Source organism: Salvia hispanica, chromosome 6, assembly GCF_023119035.1.
Source record: "Salvia hispanica cultivar TCC Black 2014 chromosome 6, UniMelb_Shisp_WGS_1.0, whole genome shotgun sequence".
Lineage (NCBI taxonomy): Eukaryota > Viridiplantae > Streptophyta > Magnoliopsida > Lamiales > Lamiaceae > Salvia > Salvia hispanica.
Window position 1 is genome coordinate 4490484 of NC_062970.1, and position 13605 is coordinate 4504088.

The window sequence follows — 13605 nt, forward strand, 5'->3', positions numbered from 1 at the left end:
ACCATAATTTTGCAGTGATGAATGCAAATTTTTCCTATTTTGGTGCATTTGTATTTATATTTTGTCTTTAGTTAAGTTTAGTGTTTTCACTTTTCAGTCATGTTGCTTTCAAATTGGTGTGAAGTTGGTAAATTTGTTAGCCAATAGTCTATCCCCTCATAATCTTAATTAAAAAAAAAAAGTTTACTGACTTAATTTTTTATGGCTACATTAACGAGTCCATGACATAAATTAGCCCTGGGACCATGGTTAAGGAGTCTAGACTCATAAACATGCGGTTTATTAGCTAAGAAGTCTAGTCATAAACCGCATGTTTATTGGCTAGGATATGCGGTTTTGTTTTGTTAATAGTAGTATTTCCTAAAAGCTAAATAAAAGAACATAAACATGTACTCATGTGAATATAAATCATGTGTCCCAACGTTTTCTGTGTTTTATCACAATTGAATGTTACTATAAAAAAATAGTTTGACCGGCTTTTATTCAATACTGTTAATTTAAGCAGGTTTATGTCTTCGAAGATGATGAGAACTCAAATTTTCAGATCCTTTCGTATATGATTTTGAGGTGAATTAATTTCTAAATAATTTTGAATTCCTCGTTAACTTTTAGGTATACCTTGAGGTTTGCCTTTTATTTTATTTTTCTGATCATGTTAGACTAATCCTTTATCAAATGGAATAAAATATAAAGTTCAAATGTATTATGCGAGTAAGATAGCATTTGAAACCATTCTCATTGATGATTCATTTTGACACCATGAAGTTTGTGAGATTAAAACATAAATTAGTGATAAATAGATTAGTTAATAAAACTCATATAGTGATTTCAATTAACTAGTTATACGGATGCAAGATATTATTTAATTTATTTGCCAAGACTTTGATTATATTTTATAAGTGCCTGTCAATATTTTCTCATTGAATAAACATAATAAAATCATAAAATGAAAAAGAATAGCTATATAAAAGCAAATGAAAAGCTTCTTGATTTAGGGCTTGTCATGGTTAGTGCCCACCACCAACCAAACAGGGGGCCATGTCTACTTCATGCTGTCTTAATTAAAATAAATTTCATACTTAAGTCATTATTGAAGACTGAAAGTGAAGCCAATATTGCTCTACATTATAGTATGACATCTCCGAATCTTTGTTGGGATTTCTAAAATTAATATTTAATACTTTATAGGAAGAGTACTATTATGATAGGTACTATTATCCAATTTGATTGTGACATTAGGCTTATAATTTATGAACTTATCACATTTAAAACAGTAAAGAACAGCAGATAAATGTAAAAAACAAGATTTGGTATAAAAAAATAAAAATAAATTAAACTTGCATATTATATATATCTGTCTCATAAATATATAATAACAACAATAAACAATTATTTTCCGAGTAACATATAATAATGGATTAGTAATTGACATGGGCCGACATAGTCTCAAAAGGCTATGTTAAAATTATTGATCAAAGTGGAAATTTGAAGATTATTTAATGAATTCTAGAGGCATCTTATATATACTCCCTTTGCCTATTTTTTTTTCTAAATAATTGACGAAATTTTCCAATTTTGGAAGAAATTACGAATGGAACCCTGCTGTTTTGATTATTAATATATTTTTATTTTTATTTTTATTTTTATTTGAATTTGTAAATCAGGGTACATAATCACGTTAATGGTTGCCAGCCTGGATAAGCTTGATTTGGTCGGTGAATGAATATCAAGGAAAAATGCAATCTGAAAATGGAGTATGGTTAAAGTCAAGAAAGTTCAATTTTTCACAATGAATATCATTCCCAAGTTTGCTATACTTTTAGTGTATCGAGACTTGCTATTATTATATGGGTAACAAAAGATTAAGGAAAATTTTCGAAAACTAACATAATTCTGCCTAATACTCCCTTCAGTCTACAGTAGTTATCATTCTTGATGTTGGCACAAGTTTTAAAAAGTATAAAGAAAAATTTAAAACATACTTACCATTTATTTATAATAAAATTAAAATAAAGTGTAACCATTTATGAATGACGATTATTATGATATAGAAGGAGTAATACCATCCAAAAAAATATTAAAATATGAAGACCGGATCAGATGAGATATAAATATATATAGTTAACGATATAATACTTTAACATGACTAATAAACAATATAAATATTTGCTTATCAAAATTACAATTAATATTGTAATGTTACCTTGTAAAACCCATACCCATTGGTCCACGTATGAACTGTTTATACTAAAGAGGCCGTCAAATTGACTTATGAAATTAACTGCAATTTATGAACCCACCGAAAAACACAATAAAATATGAATTATAGAATAAGAATACATTTTAAATTCGAACTAAGAGAATCGAACAAAACTTTGGGTGTGAAAGTGAAAGAGAAATTTTCCAGAAATGTACTGTAAATGACATATACATAACCCCGGCAAAACATATGAAAAGTTGCAATCTTTAATCACTTACAAATTTATAATGTCGAGACATTTTCTAGAAAACATTTTTATCTAAAACTTCCATTATTCACAATAAAACCATAACAAAAAATAATTATTTAACAATAATTACCAAATTCATGAAATGAAATTGAGAAAAAGCACCCTCCACCATGAGTAGCCTTTGAAAGTAGTATAGTAAAATGGTAAGGCTGTCGGTGCAACTTTTGCACTCTCATAAAGTATAACACCAAATCAAAATTGGATTCTTTCCAACTAAATTAGTACTTCCCCCACCCTGTTTCAATTAGTCTAATTATTATCATGATTGTTTAGAGAATAAAATTACACCAAAAATATTTATATTTAACATATTTAATAGTAAATGACTGAATTAAAAGCTACACAATCTCCGAAAAAATGCAAACCAAATCAAAAGAATAGACGGGAGAGTATATTCTCAGATATAATAATATTTCACTTGCATATATTTCAAAAGATTCATAATCATAAACCATATTCTCTCTATTTTATTAATAGAGTTATTTTTCTATTTTAGATGTTTCATAATAGTAGAATTATTTCTGTTTCTAATAAAAAAGTAAGAGTAACATATTTTTCCACTATTACGTTTTACCCTCTCTTATTTTATTACTATTTCAGCATTTTTGCGTGTCCTACTTTATTATCTTTTGATTTAATATATTACACACGTTTTATTCTTAATTTTTGTGTAAAAAAGAATGATTTCTCTACTATAAAACGTGGAATATTAATTCATCCACAAAATAAAAACTAAAATGAAAGAAAATAAGAAAAACCCATTAAAAAGTGGAAAAGAATGGTCTTTATTATATTCCACTTTATTCCACTCCCCTTTTTATCCTTCCTTAATGAAGTCATAAAGCCACATTACAATATATTGTAGCTTCAAAGCCAAGTGACCCCTCTCTCATTTCTTCACTTCCCATTTCATGAAATAATCCCATCATTTCATTTCTCTCCACCATCAAGAAAAAATGATGCAAACTCACCCCCAAAAACTCAAAAAATTCCTATTCTATCTCTCAATTCTATTTCTCAATTCATCAAGAAATGTGAGAGCAAATTGGGAAGGATCTAAATACCAAATCGAATGCACAATGTGCTCCGCTTGCGACAACCCATGCAACTCCGCCTCGCCGCCGCCCCCTCCGCCGTCTCCGCCGTCGCCAACTCCGACCAACATCTGCCCTCCGCCGCCGTCGCCGCCCTCCTCCGGCGGCACCTACTACAACTCCCCGCCGCCGCCCGCCTCATCATACTACTACCAGCCGCCGCCCTCCGGCGGCTTCTACAAGCCGCCGCCGCTGATCCCCTCCGGCCCCACGCCGCCGCCGCCAAATCCCATTGTCCCTTACTTCCCTTATTACTACTACAATCCGCCACCATCTTCTTCCTCACTAAAAAAACTCTCTTTTTCTCTCTCTTTCATCACTCTTCTTCTCTCTACCTTCTTTTACTAAAATTATTTTTTTTTCTAAGAAAAAAAAAATTCAAGCATTCTAAAATAAAATGTCGAATTCACAGATCTTCAATCTTGCTAAGCACCCCTTCAATTCTGAAATTGTTCGGTGGAATCGAACAAGAAATAAAAAATCAACTCTTGATTTTTCATAAAGCTGATGGAAATGGAGTGGAGTTCCAAGAATGCCCCTGATTCCGGCGTCACTCTCGAGAAAACAAAGAGGATTGTGGAGGGCTTTTCTGGAAGAGGCTATTAATCAAGGAGAGAAGTCTGTAAATTGAAGACACCTTTACTATGATTAGGTCTATTTTTTTTTAATTTTTTTGTTTAGTTACAAGTATCAATAGATTTTTTTTTTGTAAGAAGATCAGTCACTTATTACATGATATATGAAGGTTTCTACTTTCTTCATCTTTTTATGTTGTTCTTATTAATTAATGTTTAATTCAGCATAATTATGTGAACACAATATTAATGTAGATTTGATGCACAATAAAACCAATAATTGCAGAGCTTTTTGGTACTTTATTTCTAAATTTTGTTAAAATTTAGTAGAGATTAGTGATGTTTTGAACCAGACATTGAATAGAAGCATACCTGTCACAATAAAAGCTATTCCAACCATAGCTATGTTAATGCAGTGTATCATTGTTGTCTATGCCTTTGTCTTAATTAGTTGGTTGAGTAAAATAATACTAGTACTCCTATTCATTTTGTGTTTTATAACTGTTTATTAGTAATATATTTTATAGCAGTGACATATCTTGATTTAGTTATTAGTGATACACTATCAAATAATGCGAAAATCGAAAGTGATGTTAGATGTATAATGTGAAATAAGACTAAAGTTGTTGCTTGGATCATGCAACTTTTGCATTTTAAAATTGAGAGAATTTAACTTTCCAGCTTGTCTACATATGGTTGCATGGCTGGCTCCAGTTATATCTAGAAGGTGAAGCTTAATTATTTGCATTATTTCTATATATAGATTAGTACTACTACATAAATTTGTGTTACTAGTATTATATAACATTTTAAATTGAAAATTAGTATTCTAATTGATCAAGGTTTTAGGTCGCCTAATTAAAATTACAGTTAAAAGATTAAATTGAGCTAACTTTTTTTTGGTTTGTCTTGCTCGCTGTTTCACTCACCTAATATTATAACTTCAATCATGATCTATGAAAAACAAGTTATTTAATTTGTGATTCGATACACTAAAAGTTCAATTGACAATTAAAACACGAGACATAAATCATTTTTTGAGAACTACAGGCGTTTTTTTAGTATATTTACTTTACAAAACTTATACTTTTATTATCAATATTCCATATCGTTATTTGAATAAATTCAGATTTTTTAAATCAACTTACACTAAATATCTAGAGATTAATTGTAGGGCTGACAATTTTTGACCCGACACGTTAATCCGATACGAATACGCACGAAAATAATGAGTTTGGTCAAGCCTTATTAGGTTCGTGTCCTTATTGGGTTGACCCATTAAGAATCCGAAAACTTCGGATTGGGTTTGGGTTGGATGCAGGTTGGAAACGGATAACCCATTAAGAAATAATATTATTATTTTTATTATTTATAAAAAAAATAATGCTTTACAAATTTCTTGTAAATCAAGATTAAAACGTGCAAAATGGATTATTATATAAATGAAGTTTAAAATTAGGTTAAATCGTTTAATATTAGATTTTAATCGTGTAATATCAGGTTTTAATCGTGCAATATCGGGTTCGGGTCGTTATCGTGTCGTGTCAATCCATATTATATCGTGTCGTTAACGGTTTCGTGTCGGGTTTGGATCGTGTTCAGGTTTGAGGGTAGCAGGTCGGGTTCGTGTTCGAATTGACAGTTTCCTTAACAGGTCGGATTCGGGTTAGGCCTTATTGGGTTGGGTCGTTATCAGGTTGCCCAATAACGACCCAATCCGCACGATTTGCCACCCCTGATAAATTGTAGCTCATCTCCTTAGCTTTGAAGTCATTGGTAAAATTGATCTGAATTGTAAAAGTTCTAAAAACAATTCAACTTTTAAAAATACAATAAAAATAGCTTGAACTCGAAAAATAACCCAAACTATAATGAAATTTGTGAAAATGACTCTGAATCAAATTTCTATCTCTCATAAACTTCAATTAACCAATGCATGCTCATTAATTATGTTCGACTAATTAAATTCATCAACATCAGCAATCACAGTTTAGATTTGACTCAATCACAATCTCATCGTTAAATTCAAACTCATCATCATCAACAAATATACTTAGTTCATGATGACATAATTAAACTTTAGATTTTGGTATTATTCAACTTTAGAAATCGAATAGGTCCAAGAGAAAAATGTGTCCATAATTAATTTGCTGACCGTGTTGATGGTACACGTGGAATGATGAAAATGAACTCCATAACTTTTCAGCATGTATCGGATATTTATTTTCTCAAATCTATATACATTTATAATGTGACTAGTTGATTTTCAGTAAAGAAAATATTTAGGTTGAGTGAATTTGTTGTTGAAATAATGAATTGTTTTCTAAATTGGCAAGAAAGCCTAATTGTGGTTTGGACCCATATTATACTACTACTACAGTCCACTAAAATTTTATGTTCTTCAATATATATCCACCTACTTAGTTATGGTTTAACTGCCATTTCCTTTTATATAAATAAATTACTAAAAAATAGGAGTATGGTAAGAGAATCCTATGCAATTTTCCCTTTGTGAAATACTCCTACAATCAGATTAAGCACATGCTAATAATTAATTCGTGCAGCGGAGCGTAGTTTTAATTGTTACATTAATGAATACTACTATAATGCTATTGAAAGACGTTGGAAACGGGAGTATCAATTATTTAGCAAATCAATTTATCAACGTTATTTGTTTTGTTTTCAATGAATTAATATATACTATTTCATCCTGTCTTTTAAAAATAAAATTTTCTACAATAATATAAAATTTTAATATAAAATTAATAAAAATAAAAGAGATAGAAAAGAAAGTATGATAGTGAAAAATTAATCATACCTTATTAGAGAGAGGAAAAAATTTCCTTAACTAAAAAATTTCAAATTTTAGAAGACAGACAATAAAATGAATGAATTACTTATTTTTACGGGACAAATTGAGTATACATTACGCGTGTAACGTATTAGTAATTTAATCAGTAGTATAAAATTTACTGATTTAACGTCATTACTTTCAATTATCAAACAAATTATTAATTGAAATCATAATAATAATAATAATAATAATAATAATAATAATGGGTCATATTCTAATGCTTATATCACCCTAATCCAAAATCAAGACCAAATCTCCACCCTTATATTTTAAAATGAGTGGATGAGATTAAATCTTACGAATCTCAATAAATAGTAGACAAAATATTAACAAAAGCGTAATATCGTCATTATATTATCATATGATAATTTTCGTGAATGTTTTTTTATATCAACATAGTAGATTACAAATATCAACAATACGACATAAGAATATCAACACTAGTACAAAAAATATCAACACATATTTATTGAGATTTTTACATAGTTTTATTGAGATTTTTACACTGGTTTTATGTAGATTTTTTGATGTATTTGTTGATAAAAATCCTGCATTATCAACATTTACTTAAAACTAAAACAAAAAATATCAAATTTCATCATCCGAACATCGTCGGAACATATGCAATTGAGATCTCGTTGGAATCCTTATAAAATTATCTTTAATTTGATATATTTTTAAGTGCGAAAATTTAATTTAAATCGAGATAGTTACGTAAATTTAAAGTTTTAAGATGATTTTAATGAGAGGGAATTGACATTAATACCCTCTAATTTTATTTATTAATTTTTTAAATTAAAAATATAATCCATATGACATTATTTCAACCATTAAATCTTTTAATTTAATGATTAAAATTTAGTCGAGTTTGGGATTGATAATTATTTAGCAATTCTCAACTCCCCTAATAATAATAATAATATAATGATCCATATGGTTCATGAAAGATCATGTGTTCAACACACAAGCTGTCAGGTTGATTGTATAAATTTAAACATGTAATTCTACTATAACCAACTCTATAACAATTGTAAAGTAACTAGGAAAATGTAATCACTTTTACAGTTAAATCTAATAAAATTTGTGTTATTAAGCTTTTAATTTAATTATTATATTAAAAGATGGTGTTTATATTTATTACTGCGTTGATACCTCAAACTTTTCAGTACTTCGAAGACCTCTACAGCAAAGATTTAATTAGGACATAAACATTAGTAAAAAAGCAAATGAATTTGGTGAAACTCATCAACATGAAATACACTTTTCAATTAGTATAAGGAAAAAAGTAATTTATTTTCACATCTAAATAAAGAAGAGGTACGATTAATAATTGTAAATAGTGAAAGGTAACCTTAGCTGGATGGCATAATATGTGTGGGGCCCAATGAGAAAATGACAAGTATCCACGTACAATTTTTTTTTTCAATAACTCTATCAATGATATTTCACATTTAATTAGAGTACTAATATAACATTCAAAAAGGAAAAACGAAAATTAGGAATTGGTAAATTGGGTTCTGATAATTGGACTGTAGGCCCAAATTGACAGGTCCAATAAATTTGATTAACACAGTACCCAATGCCCTAAAAATTTGCGGCATTGAAATCGAAGTAAAATTCAAATATATATGAAAAAATAATTATTCCCCGTGTTATGCTATTCACTCTTTTTTTAGATCGTAAATTTAATTAGTATAATTAAATTAATATTTTAATTATTACTTAAAAATGAAATAGTTAAAATAGTTTGAGACAAGCTGAAATTAAAATTGCAAGTAGCATGAGATAAACGCAGTATTACTATGTAATTACATGTGCTTTCACGAGGAACATATGAGCATAAAAATTCACTTATAAACGATTTCCTAGAGTGCAAAATTTATTTACTTAATTAAAAGGTCAGGATAGTAATAATGTATTTGCAATATAAATTGATAAATGTCGATGATTTGTCTTAAAATATAATATATTTATTACTTTCGTGTAATCTACTAAAATAGATAAGCATTCGCCCCCATTTACATGCATTCTTGCCTTCCACTTGTTTTTTGTTTTAAGAAAAAACAAGAACAATCTAATAAAATAACAAATACTTAAACAATTTTGAAGGAATCTTAAATTTTTAAAGCTAAAATTGCTACGCACTGTACTAATAATAAAATTGTTTACAAGGTAGGTAGGTAGGCCATATTAATAACCAGGAAACCAAATTTTTTGAATTTGTTGGAAAGGTACACCATTAATGCAATTTGCCTATTTAATCTCCTTTCATGTATAGCGTGAACCAAACTGTTAGGTCTTATTCAAACATACTATTCCATTTTTTTGAAAATAGAGTATTTTTTTCAGTCCCAAAATATTTATTTTGTGATTGTGCTATTTTATGATGATAGAGTTTGACTAGTCTAATCCTATTTGTGTTTCATTTGACTGCACAATCACTAACTTTTTTTTCTTTGGCATTAAATCAAAACTATTTAAAGAAAAACAAGAGTCGTTTAATCATCAAAACACTCCATTCTGTAATTGGCATTTTGGATTATGGGAAAAGAATTAGCGGCTGAATAGTTTGACTTCAAAAAGCATTTGTTGATTGGTTGAAATTAGTAGGATTAAATATGTCGCCTAAGATTGTAAAGAAAGTGGAAAAAAAATACTAACTCTAACTAATGTGTAAAATTTGATATACTTTTTCTTTAAGAGCTGGACTCATGGCGGAGTGGCTGACTCATATGGAAATGGCAATAAGCAACGCGGGCTTGCTAGCCTGTCCTGCATAAACGAGGCGGGTGCTAGCCACGTTGCAAGGGACTAGCGGGACGAGATATGAATTTCAAATATTTTATTCTCTTTATAGTCCGAGTATATAATTATGCACGTAGACTAAATGGATTGGTTGCGGGTGTAAAACTATAAATGGATAAGGAAAATAGTTGTATGCAGGGCGGAACTACGTATAAAGGGGGAGGCCTTTAGCCCCTAATCTAACTTTTTAAAAAATTTATATTATAAAGTCTCAAAATATATTCGTGTTTTACACATATTATAGTATAAAAGCCCCTATTGATAATCTAAATCACCTGAAAATTATTTTTAAACAAAATTTTGAAAATTTAGCCTCTACTCGTATTCATTTCTGCCTCTGCCCCTGGTTGTATGGGACTACTTAAGTGATGGTTAAGAGATGAATGTGGTGGATGCTCTTACGACATCAAATATTCTTCTCAATAAGTTGAACCTCTCAATAAAGTGGTAAGAGTCGTGTATGTTGTGGATGTCCTAACATGAAAAATTGAAAATCGATAACTATTCTAGAAAAACTGTCACTTTATTTGGATTTAGATCTTTAGTATAATTGTCAGTAAATTCAACATCAAGGCAAGTTGAATTCGTTTGAATCCGATTCTACAACATACATACATGTAAAAACAAGATTAAATTAAAATATCCAAACTGAAATTTGGGAGGGAAAATTGAGATCAAATTTTTGAGGATGAAAATGGTTTGCCAACAACATAAATTTTGGACCCTACATTTTCCCTCCAATCTTTCCAACATAGAGTAAGTACACACACAACATGAATTGGACATCTCATTATCTTTTTATTTATGTGTTCTTGTTAGATGGTCCTATTATCTATACTACTAAATCTATTTCAATCCCTTCATTGTAAATCTTGTGCCATAACGTTAAATTCATTTCTTGATCATTAATCTTCACAAACATGAATCATAACAAGAATCTCCGAAGAGCAAAACTAATTAATTTATAAGCAAAATTAAATTAGAACAAATTTCGACATTATGCTCTAAAAAGGGGGGTTACATTCCGAAAAAGCCCATTCGAGCCTTCTCTCTCACTCGCTCAAACCAAAAGCCCAAGGGCAAAAAAAAGAGGAAGAGTTGTACAACAACTACACCACTATGTACAACTCCCCTAAGCATAAACCGATCCACACGACAACGCCATCAACAGAAACGCAGCTTGCTCTTCCTCCCCCATTTTCCTCCTCCTATTCGTGTTCGATCTCGGTCTCTGCAACGCCACGTCTCTCCCAAACTCCCACAGCTTCTTCTTGAACGAATCCCCAATTTTCCCTGGGGTACTATCGCCGCTGCTGCTGGTACAACTGTTGTTGCTGCTGTTGCTCTGGTTGCTAATCAAACTCTTGCTGGATTTCTTGGTTTTCTTCTCCTCTTTTGTCACTCCCATCAATGCCCTCCTCTTTTTCCTGCTGCGAATTCCACATGCGTTGCAGAGTGACTGCAGGCAAAACAACAAATCAAGATTTTAATTTTTAAAAAAAAAACGCACTACACACAGTGATAAGCACATGGGGATGGGAACTTACACTTCACCTACCAAAGATTTTCAATTTTTTAAAATAAGGCAGCAAAGATCGAAACTTTATAAAAATTGGGGGCCCTAGTCGACATACATGTCGTCTGTCACGTGAAATGTCAGTTTTGCCCTTTGATTTATCTAATTATCGAAACTACCTAAAATGTGCAGTAAATAAGATCGGAAATAGGGTTTAGTTGTACCTTGGGTCCAGCTGGACCACCGCGCCATAGGGGGGTTTTGGAGGTACCACAGTCTACACATGTCTTCACATTTGAGCCGTCGGATGAAACCCTATCTGGAGTAGGTGTTTGGCTACTCATTTCTTCACACTCCGATCCCTGCAAAATTAGCACAAAAAAAATCAGAAATCGGAATCGCGATCGTCGCATTCTGATCATAATCGGCGATCACTTACTTTATCGCTCAGATCCATCATTAATTCGTACTGTAATTGGAGATCTGAGACGAACTCAATCGATCAAACCAAGGTGATCGAACTGAGATCGCACCTATGATCCGGCAAAATTGGAGAGGGAAACGAAGTAGAAGCAGCGATTGGAGCTCGAAACTGCTTAATCACCGGATCAAAACACGATCACACGCCGCGATCGAAGTGGAAAATTGATCTTCACTGAAGTGAACTCTCTCTCAACTTAACTAAGCAAAACAGAGAACTTCACCTATCACTGTCTCTCTCTCTAACTCAGCAGAGGCACATGATGAGGAGAGGAGGAAGGGAAGTAGGGTTTTTGAGAGGTTGGGAGAGTGAAGAGGAATTCGGCTAGAAATCGAGAGATGAGAGGGAAAACCGACAAACAGAGATTCTAGAAAGAGAAAGTGCTGTTTTGGGGGGCGATTGTGAAAAATAATTTCTTGGAGGGTTTATATATAAGTTTATGAAAACCCTAAGGCGCGCGGGAGTGCGAAATTACGGAAAGGGGCTTTATTTCCAAACAAGTCGTCCGCGCCAAATACTGTGGAAAAGGCGCCACTGCGAAATTTGTGAGTTTATTGGGAGGGGGGTGTTTTCGGGAATTCGCTGGAAATATTTTGGTGTTTGCCGCCATTGGGAAAAAAATGTTTTTGCTCAAGACACGCACAAACACACTTTAGTGTGTGATGAAATTTTGAACAATGTTTTGAGAATAGTAAAATAGATAATGGTGGCGTGCCTTGTCTATCACTACTCATATTATATTGATTTTTGTACATTTCTTATTTTCTTATGTGAATAATTGGGGCAATGATTTTAGATAAGTTTGGGAGTATCTTTTATATGGAATGAATGGAATAAAATGATTTGATTTTTTCTAAAAAAACACTAACTTATTGGTCAAGAAAGAACACACAAAGTTGAGGAATTTAGTCCTAACAAATCTCTACGGTTTCTAATACAGGGATGCTACTCCTATCGCTTTCAATTTCAAGTTTATTAACCGATCTAAATAGTAGATGAACTTTTTGATTTAACTATATTTTGTAACAACAATCGATTGGATTTTGTCAAGTATGACAATTGGCCTCGTACTAGTTACAAACACAAAGGTCATATTAGCACCAATTTATACTACTATATTTTATCATTTTTTCTTCCACATTAAATGCAATGTTTTTTTATGTTGCTTCGTATGTATGTGCTACAAAATCGAGCGTAGTAAGTAACTATTAATAATAAAAACTCTACTCAAATATACTCCATCCTTTCATAATTGATTCATTTTCCTACTTTGGAAAATTTCCTTCATGGTTAATTCATTTTCAAATAACGAAAAAATATACTCCATATGTGCCATTGATGAACTAAGATTACTGTATCATAAATTTATACAATCGATCACACAAAACTCCACGAATCAAAATTGGCTTCATCCGCTCATATGAATGTGAAAGAGATGTGATGAGCCTTTACACCTTATCATCATCGTCAATTTTTACTCCAATTATGTCTTGTTAATAGATGCGACATTAAGAGTAATCAAATGATCTAAACTTTTAGTACCTCCATGGATCCATCCATCTGTTAAGCAAGAAATTTTTCCTATATAAAGTCGAACAAGAAATTTTTCCTATTAAAGTCGATTAGAAATGTCATTTCCCCAACTTTTCTCATAGTTTTCCCGTTGGAATTTCCATGTGCATTGCAATAACATTCATGGCAATGGAAATGATTTTGTGCTTGACAAACTTAGATCCATCATCTCAATCTTCATCACCTTATACCAAAATC

General features: G+C 31.3%; 2 protein-coding genes across 2 annotated transcripts in view; both read right to left on the reverse strand.

Moving 5' to 3' along the window:
* The window catches only part of LOC125195850, a 65096-nt gene that overhangs the window by 49434 nt on the left and 2057 nt on the right, over positions 1 to 13605 (reverse strand). The window lies entirely within an intron of this gene.
* On the reverse strand, positions 10813 to 12247 carry LOC125195853 (GATA transcription factor 15-like). The gene is made up of 3 exons (XM_048094111.1): positions 11794 to 12247; positions 11579 to 11716; positions 10813 to 11297 (listed from the first exon to the last, which is right to left on the reverse strand). The coding sequence occupies exons 1-3, from the start codon at positions 11812 to 11814 to the stop codon at positions 10971 to 10973; spliced, it is 486 nt and encodes a 161-aa protein (XP_047950068.1). The 5' UTR covers positions 11815 to 12247; the 3' UTR covers positions 10813 to 10970.

Coding starts and splice junctions, on each gene's coding strand:
- LOC125195853 (XM_048094111.1), bottom strand. CDS start 11,814: ATGATGGATCTGAGCGATAAA. Junction 11,717..11,793: donor TGATGGATCTGAGCGATAAA/GTAAGTGATCGC, acceptor CTAATTTTGCAG/GGATCGGAGTGTGAAGAAAT. Junction 11,298..11,578: donor GTGGTCCAGCTGGACCCAAG/GTACAACTAAAC, acceptor TTTTGCCTGCAG/TCACTCTGCAACGCATGTGG.